The 23,529-nt window shown below is 41.3% G+C and overlaps 1 protein-coding gene across 1 annotated transcript in view; it reads left to right on the top strand.

Annotated features, from left to right (window-relative positions):
* The window catches only part of LOC121009531 (A disintegrin and metalloproteinase with thrombospondin motifs 2-like), a 775,073-nt gene that overhangs the window by 240,776 nt on the left and 510,768 nt on the right, over nucleotides 1-23,529 (top strand). The window contains exons 4-5 of the mRNA XM_040442735.1: nucleotides 444-646; nucleotides 20,093-20,176. Coding sequence (XP_040298669.1) covers nucleotides 444-646; nucleotides 20,093-20,176 — 287 coding nt within the window. The remainder of the gene's footprint in view (nucleotides 1-443; nucleotides 647-20,092; nucleotides 20,177-23,529) is intronic.

The following is a 23,529-nucleotide window of genomic DNA, read 5'->3' as shown; positions in this document are numbered from 1 at the left end:
GGGTGAGGGAGAGCTGATGGCACTGGGGTGAGGGAGAGCTGATGGCACTGGGGTGAGGGAGAGCTGATGGCACTGGGGTGAGGGAGAGCTGATGGCACTGGGGGATAGTGGAGCTGATGGCACTGGGGGGAACTGATGCACTTGGGCTGATTGCACAGTGGGGAACAAAGGGTGTTGGGGACTAATGGCAGGGGGTCTGAGTTTTTATAAAGGAAAACAGTATTATTTTTTTCTTATTAGATTACTCGATTAATCGTAAAAAATAATCGATAGAATACTCGATTACTAAAATAATCGTTTACTGCAGCCCTACTCCTGAGTATGTTGTGGACTGCATTTCATACAGAACCTATATGGATAACTTCTAAACATGAGTTACACTTCAAACTGGTTAAATTACAATTCAAACATTGTCTGACTTTATGCATTGTATTTGCTTTCAGAACCTGGATATCTTAGTAGTAATATTCTGGAAAATATTGCTGACCACATTGAAGATCGAATCAACCGCACACTAAAAAGAAGTCGTAGACATGCAAGTGACGATGATTTCAACATTGAAGTACTACTTGGAGTTGACGACTCAGTTGTCCAATTTCATGGAAAAGAATATGTGCAGAAATATCTTTTGACACTTTTAAATATTGTGAGTAAATTTTATATGAAAATCTAATTGAGCAGTAGTGCATAGAAAGAGCATAGAAATATAGGTTTAAGCCAGCATTTTACCTTTGTTACTAAAAAACTGATGTTTCAGGTTTCTAAAATACAGCAAGTCAATTTATGCAGAAAATTATTACCCCAGATTTCACCCTATCTGCTGCAGAACTTCTGCTATAATATCCATAGCATCTTGTATGGCTGTACACTTAAGAGTGAATTATAATGTGTAGAGTGTTGCAAATAATGGCATTAAATAGATTGTGGGGGAGGATCATGCTAAATTTTGGACAGCAGCATAAAACAAAAGATATTCTTAGAAAATCTGCACCAAAACTGCACAAAACTTTGCACTTAAATTCTCAATATATATCATGGGTTTTAGCACATCTTTTGTGTGTTTCTTTTGGTGAGGGTTCGTGTCATGGCTGTGTCATGGTCTGGTGTTAGTGGACCGTGACACTTTTGCCGTGCATGCTTGTTGCCTGTGGCAATGTGGTGTTTGTATAGCTTTGTCAAAACTATATCTTTTATATAAAATATAAATATCTTATATAAGAGATAAAATGTCAATAAAATACGGAAATCAGTCAGGAAATCCACTAGGCGGACATAAAAACGCCTTTTCTTTTATCTTGAGACTCTAAATTTAAATTATGCAATTAATTTAAAAAAAGGGGCAATCAATTATGCAAAAATATAAAATTTATTTACAGAATGCATATAAACCCAATAAAAATACCAACAATTTTCAGACATACAGATTTTAAACTGTGATACCACTCACCACCACTAGATGGTGCTGTAACCAAACACCATCACTTCACTAATACAGAATTACTTCCATATGGATGACTAATAACATTCAGTTCTCCTCATGAAATCCAATTAGTAGGAAGACAACTTCAATACCTTCTAGACCTTCTAAGGCTATATTCAGTCAGTGAGATACACACGGCATAAAATATATATTCTAAATGATACATACATGGTACAATATATATATATACATATATATATATATATATATATATATATATATATATATCTCTACACACTGTTACACATAAATGACACATTATATAAATCATTGGTTAAAATATGTTGCAAATCTAAATGTACCACACAGAAATATCTAGAATATAATTATGACTACATGAATGGGACATCACGCACCAAATGTTTCCCATAAGGCATGACTTCCTTAATGGCCTTGTAATGAAGTAAAATAATACGTTGCTATTTAAATGGTTATCTCTCACAGACACGTCTGTAGGACCCATTATTGTATTAACAGATACACCACATCTGCTCACAATAATTTTTAAGAGACAATACACTCTATGTTCGCTACAAACATTTTACCCAAACTGAACTCCGCATGAACTGATCTCGGCCTATTTCAATCCTACAGAAAGATTTTTAGACTCTGGTTCAGTCTGTCTTTACACTTAAAGGCAATGAGCATTGATATTTAGACTATAATATCTTCAGATAAGATTGTACACTTATGAAAATGCATGACAGCTTGCGTGTTCACTTCTCCTTTATGGCTCTTTCCCTTCCCATTTCTGGTGTGTATGGGGTTAAGGTGTGTGCAAGGTGGAGCTGGGTGTGGCCTCTTGGCTCTTATTGTTCTGAGTTGTGAGCCTGAGGTCAGATTGTCATCAGTGTCTTGAGGAGCTGATGTTTTTCCATCTGCCCAGTCCTTGAGGGCCACCTTATAGGACATCAATGTCACCTGATGTCTTCTGATGTCACCCCTTTGTGTCTGTTACTGTTACCCTACCTCACTTGTATGTTTTGTGTAGGTTTATGTTTGGGGTTTGTTGTTCTGTCTGGTTTGGTGTTTTATGGCTGGCCTGTTTGGTGTTTCAGGTCAGCATGGATGCCAGACATATCCTTTGTACGTCCTCACCTCCGGAAGGGAGTCCCTGGAGTTCCCCAGAGGGGGAACTACAAGTAGCTCGGCCTGGTGCCACCATGGTTCATGCCTCATGGTGTTCCAGGTTGTTTCTACTGGATTCTGTGTTTGGTGTTTGTGCTGGTTCCTGCCTGGTGTGTGTGTTTGGGCCTATGCGTATTTCCAGGATCCAGTGGTAGCGGCGTGGACGGCTTGAGTTCCTGTTTCAGCTGTATCAGGTAGGTGTCCATGTTGGTCCTGTTGGCAGTGGTGTTTTTTGCCTTTGGACACTTACCTGTCGTGTCATCCACTGCTGGCTGCTTTCTTACCCTTTGTTGCTAGGCCTGTTGGAGACTCCGGTTCCGCTGTTTCTTGGAGGAATCTGTTGTCTCCTCCTTCTGACGCCATATTGCAGGGACCATTAGGGTCAGTAGGGCCCAGGTTCGAGAGTATGAGCCCCCCTACCATCGAGGGCGGCTCATACAGTCAGGAGGTCAGGGATAGGATTTAGGGATGCTTAGTTGGTTTCCATCTCCCTTTTCCCTGTTTCCAGGCCTAGCTCCTACCTTATTTTCCCCACATTGTTCGGTGGGGGGTTTACTCCACTCCCCACCGTGACAGTTCGATGTGGTTTTGCCACATATCTCACCTTCCATTGAAAAGAGTGAAATCCGCAAGAAACTCACAACAACAATTGACATGCTACAGATTTCAAAATCCTCACAGCAGGTCAATTTCCATACCTAAGAAAAAAGCAAACTGTACATGAGATTTGTCTAATCTCATACACTTTGCTGGTACTGTATTACACTGTGGTTTTTCTGCACGAAATCCATGCAAAAAAAAAAGTCTGTAATCTGCATGTTGAAGGTGTCGCATGGTGTTGCTTCAAATATATGTTTATCTGGAAAAGTCTTTGACTCCGGATGCTTGTGATATGAATGATATTTTATTACAGCAGATATTTTGTGGCAAAATAGAGTGTGTGTTTTTTTTTCGCAGTTGAATATTCAAAGTTGAGGAGCAGTACAGGAAAGAAAATGTTGAATTTCTAGGTCTCATTCAACTAAAACAGTCAGAAATAGGACAGAATGAGAGAGAAGTCTTCTAGATCAACTTGGATACTGCTTTTTTCGATTAAACATGAAAGATAGAGGCTTGAAAAACCTTGAAAATGTTAAATATAGTAAGAATTGAAAGGGATTAGTTACGGGAACAGTAGAGTATGGTAAAAAAAAGAGCTACATTCAAGGGTTTGTCCAGTTTTTACTAAGTGATAACTTGTAACGTAATGTAAATTCTAAAGATTTGAGAATGAATATGCTTACGCAGGCTTAGGGAATAAATATATTTACTAAGTGTGATTAAATATACAATAACACAAATTGCATACAGAATAATAAAAAGTTAATAAATATCACTAGCCTAAATGGGGTGGAGACTCCGTTGATCATGCTATAAGCCATGGCTTTCTACCACGTTATAACACATGACCGACACCCCAGGGTGTACAACAGATAGGGCAATTTATACCTACATCCTACCTAGGATAGAGTCTGCAATAGAGTCTCCTGAGGTAATGTGTGTCAGAGTTTTAAAACTGTTAGCCCCTCCTCCAGTGTGCAGCACACAAGTCTCTGAGATCACTCAGGAATGTGGTCTTATCAGCACTATAGGGGATGGGTACTATCTCTAACCCACTTCAATACAAGGAAAACGTATAAATTATTACACAGAGTATTAAACAGAATTGAAGGGAAGAACCAATCGGTACTTAAAAATACCCTTGCAAATAGGGTTGCATTGGGTATCGAATTATCAATACCTAATCGATACTTTTATACTGGTATCAATTCAATGCCGGGATTTGCCTTTTACCGATACTAGGCTGCGCTACTGCCTAGTATCACAGAACATGGCAGGCACTGCTCTCAGTGAGGGGAGAGAGGGATGGAGGAGGGGAGGAACTGTGGCCACTGCGCCACCAATAAAGATAATTAACGTTTAATAGAGATAAGAGGCAGGTACTGGCGGCAAATTCACATAGCCAGGACCCGGCCTCTATGAGAGGGAGCTGCGATCAGCGGCAGTTAACCCCTGAATCAGGCAGGGGAACATGGGGAAACAAAATAACAGATGGCTAGTGACAGAATGGCACAGTAGACAAAGACAGAACCAGAAAATGTACCAAGCCGAAGTCAATACCAGGAGAGTCCAAATCAAATAACAACCAGTAACAAGCTAGGGTCAGGAATCCAGTAGCAAGTTCATAGGAACAAAATGTTAGTGTGGCAATTAGGGATGAGCAAATCAACTTCGGATGAAACATCCGAAGTCAATTCGCATAAAACTTTGTTCTAATACTGTACAGAGTACAGTATTAGAATGTATTGGCTCCGATGAACCGAAGTCAGAGTACAGTATTAGAATGTATTGGCTCCGATGAGCCGAAGTTATTCCTTTGCAAAGTCTCGCGAGACTTCGCTCAATAACTTCATAAATTAATTTCTACTGTAAAAAAAACATTTCACGAACTCTGGCTCGGTTCCAAGGTACCACTTTGCGAGACTTCACAAAGCAATAACTTCGGCTTATTGGAGCCACTACATTCTAATACTGTACTGAGCTCCTGCTCCGTGATGTTGGTAGAATGTGACAACAGGGATTTATATGGAGAGTGTTTCAGTGTGCACACCCATATCTCCAATTAGTCCCAGCTCTTGAAGCCCAGCAGGGAGGAGACAGTACTTTTTATACCCAGATGAATGGTAGCTGTTTCACGACTACTCTAGTGCCAGAGATTCTGTTGACCACACATTATCAGTAGTGGTCAGCGTACATACTTAATCATACTTACCGCCTTTATCCCTCCTTATAACAAGCCATATTTATTGCTGTGTAGAAATGCTTTGATCAACCTACATATCAATATGAGAATTTATTGAATGAGCTAGTTAGTACAGGGCAGGATAGCCGAATTGGTGGTTGTGTCGTGGAAGGTCTAGAAACTAGTCTTTGAGCCACTGAAGCCTTTATCAAACTGGTGTAAAGTAGCACTTGCAACCAATCAGATTCCACCTTTTATTTTGGACAGCTCCTTTGGAAATTAAAAGAAAGAATCTGGTTGCTATGGGCAACTAAGACAGCTCTACTTTACACCAGTTTGATAAATGACCCCCTAAGTATTTTGAGGCACTCCCACAGTTTCTCGAGGTGTTTCAAAACGTAAGAAAATTCCTACAAGACACTGATAAGGTGGTAAAGATCCCCAGAATTCCTGCATAAGATCATGCCCAGATACTTGCTGAGGTTGTAATTAGAGTTGAGCGGACACTTGGATGTTCGGGTTCGACGGGTTTGGCCGAACTTTGCAAAAAAGTTAGAGTTTGGGACCCGAACTTGACCCCGAACCCCATTGAAGTCAATGGGGACCCGAACTTTTCTAAACTAAAATGGCTGTAAAAAAGTCATGGAAAGGGCTAGAGGGCTGCAAATGGCAGCAAAATGTGGTTAAGAGCATGGCAAGTGATCTGCAAACAAATGTGGATAGGGAAATGACTTAAAATAACATAAAATGCATAAAAATAAAAGATAATAATCTTGATCTAGGAGGTTGAGTAGGCAGTGGATGTGGCGGTGTAGGTGGAAGCGGCGGTGGAGGAGGAGGTAGCCTATACTGTTTTTTGGTTTTAATTATAATTTTTTTTTAAAATTAGGGTACACCCCAAAACATTGGGAAATATAACCTGTGATAACCCCCTCCAGTCGTGCTAAACAAACGTTCAGACAATACAATGGCTGCAGGGCAGGGCAGCACCTCCAAGGCGTAAAGGGCAAGCTCGGGCCATGTGCCCCACCATGTCGCTCGTCCCCGTGATGTTCACGATCCATTTGGATATATTCTCTATCAACTTGCAATGTTCTTTTCTGTGCCTACCATGTTGATCACGGTTATCGGCGAATCGGGGTTCCACACCGGAGAGGCAGCGTGAGAAAGGGAGACCACATCCAAGGGAGGTCAATGGCTGCAATGTGATGGAGCGGAAATATGGGACAAGTTATTAAAGCAGAAGGATTGAATGAAAGGGCCAATTAAAGACGAATTTTAGAAATTTAAGTCCATGTCACCTATGCAGAGCAGGGGTTTCTATCCGTCAAAATTGGTAAAATGTCACCTAACAGACAAACTTTTTCAATTTATGTCCCTGTCACCTATGCAGTGTTGCCCCCGTGACGTCCACCATCCATTTGGATATTTTCTCTATCAACTTTCGCAGTTCTTTTCTGCGCCTACCGTATTGATCACGGTTATCGGCGAATCAGGGTTCCACGCCGGAGAGGGAGTGGGAGAAAGGGAGACCACATCCAAGGGAGGTTAATTGTTTCAAATTAAATATGATAGAGCAGAAATGTGGGACAAACTATTGAAGCGCAAATGTGGGACAACTTGTTAAAGTTTAAGCATTAAATGAAAGTAGGTGGCGCGCATCAATTAAAGAAGTATTTTTGAAATTTAATTCCCTGTCACCTATGCAGAGCAGGGTTTCTATCCGGCAAAATTGGTAAAATGTCACCCGACAATGTAACAGACAAATTTTTTTAAATTGATGTTCCTGTCACCTATGCAGAGGTGCCCCTGTGACGTCCACCATCCATTTGGATATCTTCTCTATCAACTTTCGATGTTCTTTTCTGCGCCTACAATGTTGATCACGGTTATCGGAGAATCAGGGTTCCAAGCCGGAGAGGGAGAGCGTGAGAAAGAGAGACCACATCCAAGGCAGGTTAATGGCTGCAATGTGATCTAGCGGAAATGTGGGAGAAACTATTGAAGCAGAAGGATCGAATGACAGGGCCAATTAAAGATGAATTCTAGAAATTTAATTCCCTGTCACCTATGCAGAGCAGGGGTTTTTCATCGCCAGAAATGGGTTAATGTCACCCACCAATGGAACAGATGATTTAAAAAAATTTCGGTCCCTGTTACCTATGCAGAGCAGGGGTATATCACAGCCAAAAATTGGTGAATTTCACCCGAATCTGTAACAGACAAATTAGTGAAATGTTCTTACCTGTCTACTAGGTAGACCAGTTGTATATTACAGCCAAAAATTCGTGAATTTCACCCGAATATGTAACAGACAAATTAGTGACATTTGTTTACCTGTCTACTAGGTATAGCAGTGCTATATCACAGCCCAAAATAGGTGAATTTCACCAAAGAATGTAACAGACAAATTAGTGAAATGCTTTTACCTGTCTACTAGGTAGAGCAGGGGTATATTACAGCCAAAAATTGGTGAATTTCACCCAAAAATGTAACAGACAATTTAGTGAAATGACAAAATAAAATACGTACAAATTAAAAAAAATAATCTTGATTTATGAGTTGGAGGTCCATATGGAGTAGGTGGTGGAGGAGGCGGTGGACGTAGCGGTGTAGGTGGAAGCGGCGGTGGAGGAGGACGAGGTAGCCAACACTGTTTGTTTTAAAAAAAGTTAAGGTACACCCCAAAAGAGTGGGAAATATTAAATATACAACGAGCAATTGCCCTGTAGTATAACAATGACTGGGTAAGGCCTGTATACATGTCTATTCTGCACAAGGTACAGACAAGTCTTATGGGATCCAAGCCTGGTTAATTTTAATGAACGTGAGCTTGTCCACGTTGGCTGTGGACAGGCAGCTGCATTTGTCTGTAATAACGTCCCTTGCCGTGCTAAATACACGTTCAGAAAATACACTGGCTGCAGGGCAGGCCAGCACTTCCAAGGCATAAAAGGCAAGCTCAGGCCATGTGGACAATTTGGAGACCCAGAAGTTGAATGGGGCAGAACCATCAGTCAGTGCGTGTAGGCATGCGCACATGTAATGTTCCACCATGTTGTTCAAATGCTGCCTCCTGCTAAAACGTTCCATATCAGCTGGTGGTGCCGGTTGTTGTGGCGAGGTGAAAAAGCTTTTCCACCTGTCGGCCATGCTAACCCTGACTTCTGAGGTGCTGGCGGTGACCCAGCAGCGTTGGCGACCTCCTCCTCCTCTGCCTTCGCCTTGTGCTTCCACTTGTCCCACGGTGTCAGTTGTTAATGCTCTTAGGAGCGCGTCTTCCTAACACGCTCCAGTGAGGGAATTAAGGACGGCACGTTGTCTTTGTAACAGGGATCCAGCAGGGTGGCCACCCAGTTGTTAATGCTCTTAGGAGCGCGTCTTCCTATCACGCTCCAGTGAGGGAATTAAGGACGGCACGTTGTCTTTGTAACAGGGATCCAGCAGGGTGGCCACCCAGTAGTCTGCACACGTTAAAATGTGGGCAACTCTGTGGTCGTTGAGCAGGCACTGCAGCATGTATTCGCTCATGTGTGCCAGGCTGCCCAGAGGTAAGGACAAGCTGTCCTCTGTGGGAGGTATATCGTCTGTGTCCTCCGTATCCCCCCAGCCACGCTCCAGTGATGGCCACTAGCTGTGTTGGGTGCCACCCTGCTATGAACATGGTTCCTCCTCATCCTCCTCCAGAACTGTGCCCTGGCTGGCCAAATGTGTACCTGGCCTCTGCTGGTGCAGGAACCCACCCTCTGAGCCACTTCTAAATGTCTGGCCTGAAACCCTTTGAAATGACCCCTCTTCCTCCTTCTTCTGTGCCACATCTTCTTCCATCATCACCCTAAGTGTTTTCTCAAGAAGACATAGAAGTTGTATTGTGATGCTGATAACGGCGTCATCGCCACTGGCCATGTTGGTGAAGTACTCGAAACAGCGCATCATGGCACACAGGTCTCGCATGGAGGCCCACTCATTGGTGGTGAAGTGGTGCTGTTCCGCAGAGCGACTCACCCGTGCGTGCTGAAGCTGAAACTCCACTATCGCCTGCTGCTGCTCGCACAGTCTCTCTTGCATATGCAAGGTGGAGTTCCACCTGGTAGGCACGTTGCATATGAGACAGTGAGCGGGAAGGCTGAAGTTACGCTGCAGCGCAGAAAGGCGAGCAGCAGCAGGATGAGAACGGCGAAAGCGCGCACATACGGCCCACACTTTATGCAGCAGCTCTGACATGTCGGGGTAGTTGTTAATGAATTTCTGCACCACCAAATTAAGCACATGCGCCAGGCAAGTGATGTGCGTCAAACCGGCTAGTCCCAGAGCTGCAACGTCATTTCGCCTATTATCGCACACCAGGCCGGGCTTGAGGCTCACTGGCAGCAACCACTGTTCGGTCTGTTCTTCTACACCCCTCCACAGCTCCTGCGCGGTGTGGGGTTTGTTCCCAAAACACATCAGTTTTAGAACCACCTGCTAACGTTTACCCCTGGCTGTGCTGAAGTTGGTGGTGAAGGTCTTTCGCTGACCGGATGAGGAGGTGGTAGAAGAGGAGGAGGCAAAGAATAATGCCCTGCGATCCTTGGTGTTGGAAGGACATGTGCCAAACCGCTATCTGCCTGGGGCCCAGCCGCCACTACATTTACCCAGGGAGATATAGCATCCCTTCCCGTGCTTAATGGTCCACATATCTGTGGTTAAGTGGACATTGCCACAGATGGCGTTGCGCAGTGCACACTTGATTTTTTCCGCCACTTGGTTGTGCAGGGAAGGGACGGCTCGTCTGGAGAAGTAGTGGCGGCTGGGAACGACGTACTGTGGGACAACAACCGCCATCAGCTGTCTGAAACAGTCCGTTTCCACCAGACGGAATGACAGCATTTCAAAGGCCAGTAGTTTATAAATGCTGGCATTCAGGGCCAGGGATCGAGGGTGGGTAGTTGGGTACTTCCGCTTTCTCTCCAGGGTTTGGGAGATGGAGAGCTGAACACTTCCGTGTGACATGGTGGAGATGCTCGGTGACAATGATGGTGGTGTTGGTGGCACATCCTCTGTTTGCTGGGCGGCAGGTGACAATGTTACTCCAGAGGTGGAGCAAGAGGCCGAGACAGCAGCAGAAGAGGCCTGAGCCCTTTCTTGGTTTTTAAGGTGCTTACTCCACTGCAGCTTGTGTTTCGCATGTAGATGCCTGGTCATGCAGGTTGTGCTCAGGTTCAGAATGTTAATGCCTCGTTTCAGGCTGTGATGGCACAGCATGCAAACCACTCGGGTCTTGTCGTCAGCACATTGTGTGAAGAACTGCCATGCCAGGGAACTCCTTGGAGCTGTCTTTGAAGTGCTCGGTCCCTGGATGCGGTGGGCAGTAGCAGGCGTACTGTCTTCGAGACGGCTGCTTGCACCCTGCTCCCTCTTTTGCTGTGCTGTGTGCTTGGTGTGACCACTGCCTCTTCCTCCAAACTATGAAAGTCACTGGCATGACCTTCATTCCATGTGGGGTCTAGGACCTCATCGTCCTCCACATCATCTTCCACCCAGTCTTTCCCCCATCCCTCCTTGTCGGTCTGCACATTGCACAAAGCCGCAGCAGTTGGAACCTGAGTTTTGTCCTCATCAGAGACGTGCTTCGGTGGTATTCCCATGTCCTAATCCTGAAACATAAGTGGTTGGGCATCAGTGCATTCAATGTCTTCCACTTCTGGGGCAGGGCTATGTGGATGGCCCTCGAAAACCCTGCCAGCAGAGTCATCGAAAAGCATAAGAGACTGCTGCATGACTTGGGGCTCAGACTGCTTGGCTGATTTGCAAGGGGGTGAGGTAAAAGACTGATGGGCATGGTCTGCAGGTGCCAACTCTGAGCTTTCTGCAGAGGACTGGGTGGGAGATAACGTGAAGGAACTTGATCCACTGTCAGCCACCCAATCTACTAGCGCCTTTACTTGTTCTGGCCTCACCATCCGTAGAGCGGCATTGGGGCCTACCAAATAGCGCTGCAGGTTCTGGCGCCTACTCGCACCTGAGGAAGGTGTTTCACTTGGACGTGTAGCTGGCGCAGAACGGCCACGTCCTCTCCTTGCAACAGGAGCTCCACCAACACCACCATGACTATGTCCACGTCCCTTATTTGATGTTCTCCTCATTATTTGCATTCACCCACCAGGTGTCAATTAAACTGCCAATAGTCAACAATTAATTTTCTTAACAGCAAGGCAGTGCCCGTGTCATAAACAGAATAAATTTCTTTAGGTCACACAACAGTGTAACAGAGCAATTGAATACAATTACTTCACTACCACCAAAAGTTGGAATTTTCAAACCAACAATTTAACTTCAGAATATAACGGTTTAATTTGACTGTCAGAAACGCAGCGTACACCGAAAATGTGCAATCTACCACAAAACCAGTGTCTATTGCAAACAACTGTAGAAATGACATTTTTCACTGCTTAATTATCAAATAGGTAATACTGCGCAGTACGCAAAAGTGCTCTGCGGCAATAGTACAGTGTTTTATGGCAACCAACTGTGTAAATGCAGAGTTCCACTGGTTACTTCACATGAAAGAAATACAGGGTAGGCCTCAGATCTGCTATGTAGGCCGAAACCAGTGTTTATTGCAAACAACTGTAGAAATGCAGTTTTTCACTGCTTAATTATCAAATAGGTAATACTGCGTTATACGCAAAAGTGCTCTGGGGCACTAAAACACTTTTTTTGGCAACCAACTATAGAAATGCAGTATTTCACTGCTTAATTGCAAAATTGATAATACTGTGCTGTACGCAAATGTGCACTGTGGCACTAGAACACTTTTATTGGCAACCAACTATATAAATGCAGTATTTCACTGCTTAATTTTAAAATAGGTATTAATACTGAGGTGTACGCAAAAGTGCACTGTGGCACTAAAACACTTTTTTTGGCAACCAACTATAGAAATGCAGTATTACGCAAAAGTGCTCTGCGGCAATAGTACAGTGTTTTATGGCAACCAACTGTGTAAATGCAGAGTTCCACTGGTTACTTCACATGAAAGAAATACAGGGTAGGCCTCAGATCTGCTATGTAGGCCGAAACCAGTGTTTATTGCAAACAACTGTAGAAATGCAGTTTTTCACTGCTTAATTATAAAATAGGTAATACTGCGCTGTACGCAAAAGTGCTATCTGGCACAAAAATGTTGCTTTTTTACAGCAGCAAGGTAACGGCACTATTTAACAGTTTTATTGGACTGTCAGATATGCAGTGCCTGTGGCAGACAGATAAAAAACTTGCTTTCTGTCACAAAAATGTGTGACAGTCTCACAGACTAATGTAATTGAATAATTTTCCATGTCAGGTATACACTGCTGGTTTTTGGCAGGTCAAGTACCCCTACAAAGGGAATTTCACCTCCACTGAGCTACCAGAACAGAAGTAGACTAATGTCCCTGGCACACGGGCAGTTAACATGCAGTTTCAAGGTGACTGCATTTAACAAAATGCCCGCCGCCGCCGACCTCACTAACAGATGGATCCAAAATTATTTTGGAGTATCACTGGGCTCAGGGCTGGGTACAATATTGTAGCATAGCACCCTCAATTATCGCTGTAGTTTGCAGATTGTACAACACCAGAATTCTGCCCTAATCTCTCCCTCACAGCAGCATCATCCTATCCCTACACTAATCAGAGCAGAGTGACGTGCGGCGCTATGTGACTCCAGCTTATATAGAGGCTGGGTCACATGCTGCACTTGGCCAATCACAGCCATGCCATTAGTAAGCATAGTTATGGCCTTTTATGGCAAAGTAGTTAAACGCTTGTTGATTGGCTGCCCTTCAGCCTTTCAAAAAGCGCCAAGATATAGCCGAACACCGAACCCAAACCCAAACTTTTACAGAAAGGTTCGGGTGCCAAAAATCGTAAAGTTCGGTACAAACCCGAACTTTACAGTTCGGGTTCGCTCAATTCTAGTTGTAATATGCACCTAGTAACTATAGCTCGCATCTGGTAGGTCTGTCCACTTATCTAGCCCTAATGGAAACTAATTGAATCTACTTGCAGAAAAATGACAGGTCGACCCTTTACACTGTTCACTGCAAACTTAGTCTAAAGGCCCCAATCTGCTTACATGGTTAATCACTGCAGCCAAACTCCTAATCCTTATGTCATTGGAAATCTCACCAACCCCTAGTTTTCAGGAATGGTTATCCAAAGTTTGTACTATATGTAGAATGGAAGCTTTCCTAAGTTGGGTGCTAAAAAATCTTAGCAAATTCAGAAAAATATGGCACCCCTGGCTGACTTTTCAATCCCAAAACCTTCATCATCAACCCATCCCACCTTCCTCAGCTTTCTAGTTTTCTCTTGAAGAATTTTGAGATCTGGGTCCTCTCACATTGCTCTTTCTCCCTCAGAATGAAGCATATTTCAGGGTTTTGGGCATGTCAGGGGAATTAAGGTGGTGGTCTGCCGCTGCATTACCTTGGGTCTCTAATGGGTTTGTACATAACATATGCAGATTTGCACTTTTTTTGTGTTATTGCATTCTGCATATATTTTTTTTTGTGGGTTTATGTGCATTTTTGATGTAGTCTTCAGGACACTGATTTGGGGTTTATTTAGTCTAGAGTTTATTTACTTTACTTTTTGTTATATATTTTATTGTATCTCTGGATATTTTCTTTGTTTATTTTTACTGTGTTCCCTATCATATATACCAAAGTATGTACATTCCCTAGGACATTCAAACTATGTGGAGACGTAGTGTCCTAATATTAGGTCAGTATACTTTTGTAGCTTTGTGGCCATTCACCTGAGTTAATTTTTAACAGCTTTGTGACATGGCAATATTTAGTATTTGTGTTTTCATCTTTTACTCCCTGCCTTCCCGAAGCCATAACATTTTTTATTTTTCAGTTCACTGGCTGTCTGAGAGCTTGTTTTTTTGTGGGATAGGTTGTAATTTCTAACCTCACCATTTGATATTGCATAGGATGTAGTAGGAATATGGTGGAATTAGAAAAAAAAAAGCTATTCCACCACAGTTTTATGGATTTTGTATTACGGCATTCCCCATTCGGTAAAACTCATCTTTATTCTCTGGGTAAGCAGGATTACAATGATACCACATTTATAAGGTTTCTTGTTTGAATAAAAAATAAAAATCTTTTCATTGCTATTGCCTAGATCTTCTTTAAATTTTTATTTATTTATTTGGAATATAGTAGTAATTACGCCTTGTACAGGCTCTGGCCTTCCTCCATCTCAAAAAGGGAAGGCACACTTTTAGGGTTTTTAGCTCTTATATGCCGTCGTCACATTTGACCACGGCATCTGAGGGATTAAACACTGCGATTGGAGTTATTGCCAATTGCAGACATTAACCATGGGTGTCAGCTGTGTGAAACAGCAGGCACCTGATGTCTATGGCGCTTTCTCTGCTCCGGACCGGGTACCATCTTTAACCCTTTCATGACCAAATGTCATTGATGCCCCAGTGTCCAGGTCAAAATTTACAAATCTGACATGCGTCACTTTATGTGGTAATAGCTTTGGAACGCTTTTACTTATCCAAGCCATTCTGAGATTATTTTCTCGTGACACATTGTACTTCATGACAGTCATACATTTGAGTCAATATATTTCACCTTTATTTATGTAAAATCCCAAATATACCAAACATTTTTAAAAATTCGCATTTTTCTAAATTTCAATTTCAATTTCTCAACTTCTAAAACAGAAAGTGATACCTCATAAAATATTTATTACTTAACATTCCCCATATGTATACTTTATGTTGGCATCATTTTGGAAATGTCATTTTATTTTTTTAGGACGTTACAAGGCTTAGAAGTTTAGAAGCAATTCTTAAAATTTTTAAGAAAATTTCCAAAACCCACTTTTTAAGGACCAGTTCAGGTCTGAAGTCACTTTGTGGGGCTTACATAGTGGATACCCCCCATAAATGACCCCATTGTAGAAACTACACCCCTCAAGTTACTCAAAACTGATTTTACAAACTTTGTTAACCCTTTAGGTGTTCCACAAGAATTAAAGGAAAATGGAGATGAAATTTCTAAATTTCACTTTTTTGGCAGATTTTCCATTTTATGACATTTTTTTTCTTTAACACATTGAGGGTTAACAGCCAAACAAAACTCAATATTTATTACCCTGATTCTGCGGTTTACAGGAACACCCCACATGTGGTTGTAAACTGATGTAAGGGCGCACGGCAGGGCGCAGAAGGAAAAGAACTCAACATGGTTTTTGGAAGGCAGATTTTGCTGGACTGGTTTTAGATGCCATGTCCCATTTAAAGCCCCCCTGATGCACCCCTACAGTAGAAACTCCCAAAAAGTGACCCTATTTTGGAAACTACGGGATAAGGTGACAGTTTTATGGGTACTATTTTGGGTTACATATGATTTTTAATTGCTCTATATTAAGTTTTTTGTGAGGCAAGGTAACAAAAAAATTGCTGTTTTGGCACCGTTTTGTCATCTCAAATTTTTTACAAGATTCATCCAACATGGTAGATCATGTGCTATTTTTATAGAGCAGGTTGTTACGGACGCAGTGATATCAAATATGTCTACTTTTTTTTGTTTTTTTGTTTCAGTTTTACATAATAAGGCATTTTTGAAAAAGTTTTTTATTTTTCTACCGATCGTCTTGTGCAGGGGCTCATTTTTTGCAGAAAGAGTTAAGGTTTTTATTGGTGCCATTTTTTGGGTACATATTATTTTTTGATCATTCATTATTACACTTTATGGGGCAAGTTGACCCAAAAATTGGCTGTTTTGGAACAGTTTTTTTTTTTTTACAGCGTTCCTCTGAGGGGTTAGGTCATGTGACAGTTTTATAGAGCAGATCGTTTCGGACGTGGCAATACCCAATATGTATACCTTTTCTTATTTATTTTAGTTTTACACAATAATAGCATTTCTGAAACAAAAAAATTATGTTTTAGTGTCTCCATAGTCTGAGAGCCATAGCTTTTTATTTTTTAGGCGATTGTCTTAAATAGGGGCTCATTTTTTGCAGGATGAGGTAACTGTTTGGTACTATTTTGGGGTGTATACGCCTTTTTGATCGCTTGGTGTTGCACTTTTTGTGATGTAAGGTGACAAAAATTACTTTTTACACCGTTTTTATTTTTTATGGTGTTTATTGAACGGGGTTGATCATGTGATATATTTTTAGAGATGGTCGTTACGGACGCAGTGATACCTAATGTGTGTGTTTTTTTTATAGGAAAAGGCAATTTATTTTTAATTTACATTTTTATTTACCGGTATTTATTTTTACTTTTATTATTTTCAATTTTTTTTTTTATTAGTTCCCTCTTGGATATTGAAGATCCAGTGGGGCTGATGGTTGTACTATACTTTGCAATGCTCTTGCATTGCAAAGTATAATACTACCAGATTTCCTGTAGGTGGCAACACCGGACGCCTTTGCAAAGAGTCCGGTTGCCATGACAACGACCAGGCGCTGCAGTCGCAGGGCAGCAGTCCCGATGGTTGAGAGAGGGGGCCCCCTTCCTCTATTAACCCCATGGATGTCTATAATAGAACCAATAGAACTATTATAGACAGTATTCCGACCCATTTATTAAATGGTTTAGTAGCCAAAGACTTTTAGAAACAGAGACCGCAACCTGTAGCTATCTAACAGAGCTGGCCGCAACAGCTGACATAATTGCTCAGCTGACCGCAGTGACGCAGACATCTCTCGGGTCACGTGGGACGCCATCTTACATACCACGTTGGACGTAACCAGAGACGCCGGAGCCAAGGAAGCAGCAGGACACGTGCGCACCAACGCCTCTCAGGATCGGACCATCGCCCCTACTGACCTTAATCCACTTGATCTCGCAGCCCGGCTTCTCTTCTGTCTTCTTCGTTGCTGTGCACAGGAATAGGACCTTTGATGATGTCGCTGTGCTCATCACATGGTCCAATCACATGGTTCATCACCATGGTGAGGGACCATGTCATTGGATCATGTGATGTGACGTCACCACAGGTTCTTAGCCGGCAGCTCAACATTACAGAAGAAGACAGAGATCCGCAACTACGCGATCAAGTGGACTCGGTGAGTAAATATATATATTTTTTTAACCCCTCCATCACTATTTTACTTTGCATTCTGTATTCAGAATGCTATTATTTTCCCTTAATAACCATGTTGTAAGGGAAAATAATACAGATCGGGTCCCCAGCCCGATCGTCACCTAGCAACCATGCGTGAAAATCGCACCGCATCCGTACTTGCTTGCGGATGCTTGCGATTTTCATGCGGCCTTATTCACTTCTATGGGGCCTGCGTTGCGTGAAAAACGCAGAATATAGAGCATGCTGCGATTTTCACGCAACGCACAAGTGATGCGTGAAAATCACCGCTTGTGTGCACAGCCCCATAGAAATGAATGGGTCAGGATTCAGTGCGGGTGCAATGCGTTCAACTCACGCATTGCACCCGCGCAGAATACTCGCCCGTGTGAAAGGGGCCCTAGCCCTCACAACCTACTTGCACCTATGTACTATTACGACACTGTGACTTGAGGGATTAATACAAAGGGTTCACTTACTTTTTTCTCCCAGCACTTTGTGTGTGTTCTGAATGTACTCAATAATAGAAATGAATGATCCAATTTTCAGTCCGCCAAATTAACCCCTTTAAGACCAAGCCAGTTTTCACCCTAAGGACCAAGCCACATTTTGCAAATCTGACATGTTTCACTTTGTAGTAATAACTCTGAAACGCTTTTACTTATACAAGAGATTCTGAAATAGTTTTCTTGTGACATATTGTATGTCATGTTACTGACAGGATAGATCATGTGTTGCTTTTATAGAGCAGGTTGATACGGACGTGACAATACCAAATATGTGTATTTTTTTGTTGTCTCAGTCTTACATAATAAAGCATTTTTTAAAACCAAATTAATGTTTTTGTGTTTTAATTTTCTGAAAGCTACATTTCTTTTATTTTTTGCCAATCGTCTTGTGCAGGGGCTCTTTTTTGCAGGAAGAGCTGACATTTTTATTGGTACCATTTTTGGGTACATATGATTTTTTGGATCATTCATCATGACACTTTATTGGGGCAAGGTGACCAAAAAATTGCTATTTTGACAAATGTTTTATTTAAGTTTTTAACAGCGTTTAACTGAGGGAGTAGATCATGTGATATGTTTATAGAGCAGGTCATTGCAGACGTTGCAATACCTAATATGTTTATTTTGTAATTTTTATTTTAGTTTTATACAATAAAAGCATTTGTGAAAAAAATAATGTTTTTTGTGTCACCTTTTCCTGAAAGCTATATATATATTTTTTTTTGCCGATTCTATTGTGTAGGAGCTAATTTTTTGCTGAAATAGTTGACGTTTCTATAGGTAGCATTTTTGGGTACATATAATTTTTTTGATCACTCAATATTACACTTTATGTGGCAACGTGACCAAAAAATTGGTTGTTTTGGCAGAGTTTTTATTTTGTTCTTTTTTTATGGAATTCACCTTAGGGGTTAGATCATGTGATATTTTTAGAGAAGGTTGTTACGGACGTGGTGATACCTAATATGTTTACTTTTTTATGTATTTCAGTTTTACACAATAAAAGCATTTTTTTTTTAAATCATGTTTTAGTGTCTCAATTTAGTGTCTCAAGCTATATTTTGTTTACCTTTTTGGTGATTGTCTTAAGTAGGGGCTCATTTTTTGCGGGAAGAGATGACAGTTTGATTGGTACTATTTCGGGGTGTGTATGACTTTTTGATTGCATGGAATTACACTTTTTGTGGTGAAGTTGACAAAAATATTGCATTTTTGGCTTCTTTTTTTTCGGCGTTCACCTGAGGGGGTAAATCATGTGATATTTTTATAGAGGAGATTCTTATGGATGCGGCGATTCCTAATATGTCTACTTTTTACATTTATTTCAGTTTTACACTATAAAAGCATTTTTGAAGAAAAAAATCATGTTTTAGTGTCTCCATTTTCTGAAAGCCATATTTATTTATTTATTTTTATCTTTTGGACGATTGTCTTATGTAGGGGCTTACTTTTCGCAGGATGAGATGACTGTTTGATTGGTACTATTTTGGGGTACATATGTCTTTTTGATCGCTTGGAATTACACTTTTTGTGGTGTAATGTGACAAAAAATGTCATTTTTCTATTTTCTTCGTCCAAAAACCTGTACTGTGACTGAACTGAAGACCTCTTAATGCATACTGAACGGATTGCTCTCCATTCAGAATGCATTAGGATAAAACTGATCAGTTTTTTTACGGTATTGAGCCCCTAGGACAGAACTCAATACCAGAAAAGTTTAACACAAGTGTGAAAGTACCCTAAGTGACATTGTGTAAGAAGACTGGGTGTTCAGGTTTTCTGATGCAGTTTTTGGAGCTAAAACCAGTAGAGGATTGAAAATACAGATGAGGCCATGTCTATCTATTTACTCTTCCTTTATAATCCATATCTGGTATAGGCTTCAGAAACTGAACCTCGAAACCCAGCCTAAAAATGGAGATATAATCTTCATTTGATTCCATAAATTTACCGCTAGATTGCGTTGAATGAATGGTCATCTACATTACAAGACTGGAACATTACAGGCTGCTTAAGAAAAAAAGATCACAGTTTACTTTGTCAAAATGTATATACAGTAACTATATTACTTGGTCTCGAATATAATTTCAATTTCAATTTTTTTTAGGTCAATGAAATCTACCATGATGAGTCACTAGGGGCGCATATAAATGTTGTCCTAGTGAGGATAATAATGTTAAGCCAAAGCAAAGTAAGTAGGTATACATGTTCACTGTAATATGTGCAAGTTCTCTGTTGATAAAAGTAATTGCTGTAAAAAAGTTCTTGTAGTTAAAGGGATTCTCAAAGATCGGGAACCACTTTTCACGTGGCCAAGCAGGGTGTAGGGGTTTAAAAAAAAAAAAGCCTGTCACGGGTGCTTAGTTTATGTCTACATTTATGTATTTCAGTACTCAGCACAACCTGCCTAACAATTTAAATAGTGTGGTCTCTTAGGTGGCACCAGCTGGGCATAGCATATTCTATACTGAAATGCCATACGCGTATCTGTGGAAAAATAGCAATTTTCATTTAGCAGAGTCCCCTCTCATTAATTTCTACAAAACACTGGTGGTGTCAAAATGCTCATTCCGCCTCTTGATAAATAACATGATGGGTGTAGTCCAAAATGGGGTCACTTTTTGGGTGTTCCATGTATTATTTCACCCCAGAGCCTTTACAATTGTTAGCACAAGTTGTGTAAATCACCACATTGGGCCTCAAAAATGTATGGTGCTCTTTACTCCAAACTAGAGCTAAACTACCAAGATGCATAGCATAATAAGAGCGCTTGTGTTGGACACAACAAATCGCGCACTGAGGGGGTATATCTATTTAAAAAGTGCCGTTTTCACTTTGCTCCATCTGCTGTGAATTATTTTTTGCAAAATGCCTGTTGGGTCAAAATGCTCACTGCACCCTTTGGTAAATACTATGAGGCGTGTGGTTTCTAAAATGGGTTCTTTTCTTTTTATTTAACTTCAGAGCCTCTGCAGTTGTTGGTCAATGCTGTATAAATTTCCAAACTAGGTCTCAAATGCACATGGTGCTTTTTCTCTTCTGAACTTTGCAATAAGCCCAGACAGCAGTTTACGACCACGTGGATAAAGCAATAATATGTAGATTCGCTTTCTGAGCAGATCTCAGTGTGGTGAAGCTATAGTACAGAGAGTGTATAATACCCATATATACAGTAGATATGTATAAGCCAGGACACAGCTCTGCCTTCAGCCTGATGTCTTGCCTGTCAATCAAGGGGAGGGGGCGTGTGTCGAGCTAATTTACATATGAATAAAACGCAGATATCTCTACAGCTACTTATCATACAGAAAAAAGAACGGTATCATTTTAATCAGTATGATGATCCCTACCAGGTAGTATGTCTGGCTTAATAGGGTTCATCCTGGTGACAGAGCCTCTTTAAGAGGCATTCCGTTTTGATCTGTGATAATAGAAGTATCCGTCTGGTTTTTTCCATTATGCAGGAAGAAGTGGTTAAAAAAATTGAAGAAAATTATTGTATACAGTAGTGTGGGTAGTTAGTTTTATTTAGTGCTGGGAATTTGTTTCAGATTTATTGACAGTTCAAATAAGTTTGTGTTAGGTATAGATTACAGTATGTATAGCATCAGATTAAGATATCATATACTGTACAGGAGTACTTTTTTAGGAAGTTAGGTAAGGTTTCTTCTATTAAAAATAGATTAGATTTTTTTAGGAATAGTTTTGGCTTGGAGTCATGATGTACAGTTCATCCAAGTTACCATTGTGTTAGGATACTTTTAGAGTCTAACTTTTTAAAACATTGAGTTCAGACCCAAATATATTCTGGACTAATCAAATATGCTCAAATTAACCTAAAATTTGTATATAACACCCAAATTCATATTTTATTCTAAATAAAACCCTCAGCAAATAATCATGATTCTAAAGAGGAGACTCCCCCCCCCCCCCCCCCCCCACGCACACACATATTATTCAACTGAAAGTGACATGTGCAATCCAATTCTCCATCCAAAACAGCTAGATAATTAGAATATCCCACCCAGGATTACAGTTCTCTCAATGAGACATGCAAACTAGCACAAATGACAAAAGAACCAGAATGTCTCATAAGTAAATTGACTTTCTTAGGCTACTTTCACACTCGCGTTTTGGGTGGATCCGTCATGAATCTGCAAAAACAGATCCATTACAATAATACAACCGCATGCATCCATCATGAACGCATCTGTTTGTTTTATCTGTAACATAGCCAAGACGGATCCGTCATGAACTTAATTGAAAGTCAATGTAGGACAGATCCGTTTTCTATTGTGCCAGATTGTGTCAGAGAAAACGTTTGGCTCAGTTTCATCAAGCGGACAGCAAAACGCTGCAATCAGCGTTTTAGTTTCCGCCTCCAGAACGGAATGGAGATTGATCTGAGGCAAACTGATGCATTATGAGCGGATCCTTTTCCATTGAGAATGCATTAGGGTAAAACGTATCCGTTTTGGACCGCTTGTGAGAGTCTATGACGGATCTCACAAACGGAAAGCCAAAACGTGAGTGTGAAAGTAGCCTAAGTTGACTGGCCTTGGGGAGTACTCTTCATAGTATTCTTTATCTTTAGGGAGACCAAAAAATATTCATGATGAATATTATATGCCAGGCAACACTGCTTTTGCTTTGTGGGAAAAAGCTCCAAATCTGTATATCTTAATTCTGCTTGCATTAGACAGGATATGCCCTATTTTCTGATTTGTCAGGCAAGCTAATTGGGTTTTTTGAGAAAGATATTCAAATTATCTTCCAGAAAAGAAATGCGAACACCAATCTTATCTGATTCCAGTCGAAGTAAGACTGTCCAAGAAAGCCACCACTAGAGCCTCATTGTTCCACACTAGTTCAAAAGCCAAAGTGCAGAACTGTATGGCGTATATGTTGACAGTGAGATTTCCCTGTCGAAGTTGCAGAAGGGAATATACTGTAGAATAACCCGGTTCCTCAAATCCTGCAGATTGATGTTCAGAGGATCATTTCTATGCGAGAGTGGAGTAGCGCAGGCTAGAGGAGAGAGGTCAGGAAGGCGACTTTAGCCCAGTCATTGGGGAGCTGGTATAGCTGCAGCTTAAAGTGCATGATACACAGAGCCTCGGCACAACTTGGGGTTCATAGTGTGGGGGAAGCGGCATATGCAGACTGAAGCCACTAGTAAGCTCTCCACTGCTTCAACTCTCCCTATATCTGACGCTCAACGTGTTTCTGTGTGGACTTAGCTCCACACTTCATCAGAAGTTGTAGGTATGTAATAGGGAATAGCAGATGCAATATTTAATGTGGCAATAACACGCGAGAGCCTTTGGTACCATGCACGCTGTGTCAATGTTGGCACTGTAATGGCAAAGCGGCAAACACAGGGAGAGTAATACCATGAGCTCTCTGCGAAATGTAGCCATGTGATAGCAGCTATGTTTCCATACGATACTAGCCCTAAGGAGGACTCCTGGGGTTAGATTTCTAATTTGGCGGCCTGTGATAAATCACATTACAGGCTGCGATTATTGGCATTGTTATTCACTG

The sequence above is a fragment of the Bufo bufo genome, chromosome 1, assembly GCF_905171765.1.
Source record: "Bufo bufo chromosome 1, aBufBuf1.1, whole genome shotgun sequence".
In the NCBI taxonomy this organism is placed as follows: domain Eukaryota; kingdom Metazoa; phylum Chordata; class Amphibia; order Anura; family Bufonidae; genus Bufo; species Bufo bufo.
The sequence above is the reverse complement of the archived record's forward strand: the minus strand, read 5'-3'. Positions and strand labels throughout refer to the sequence as shown.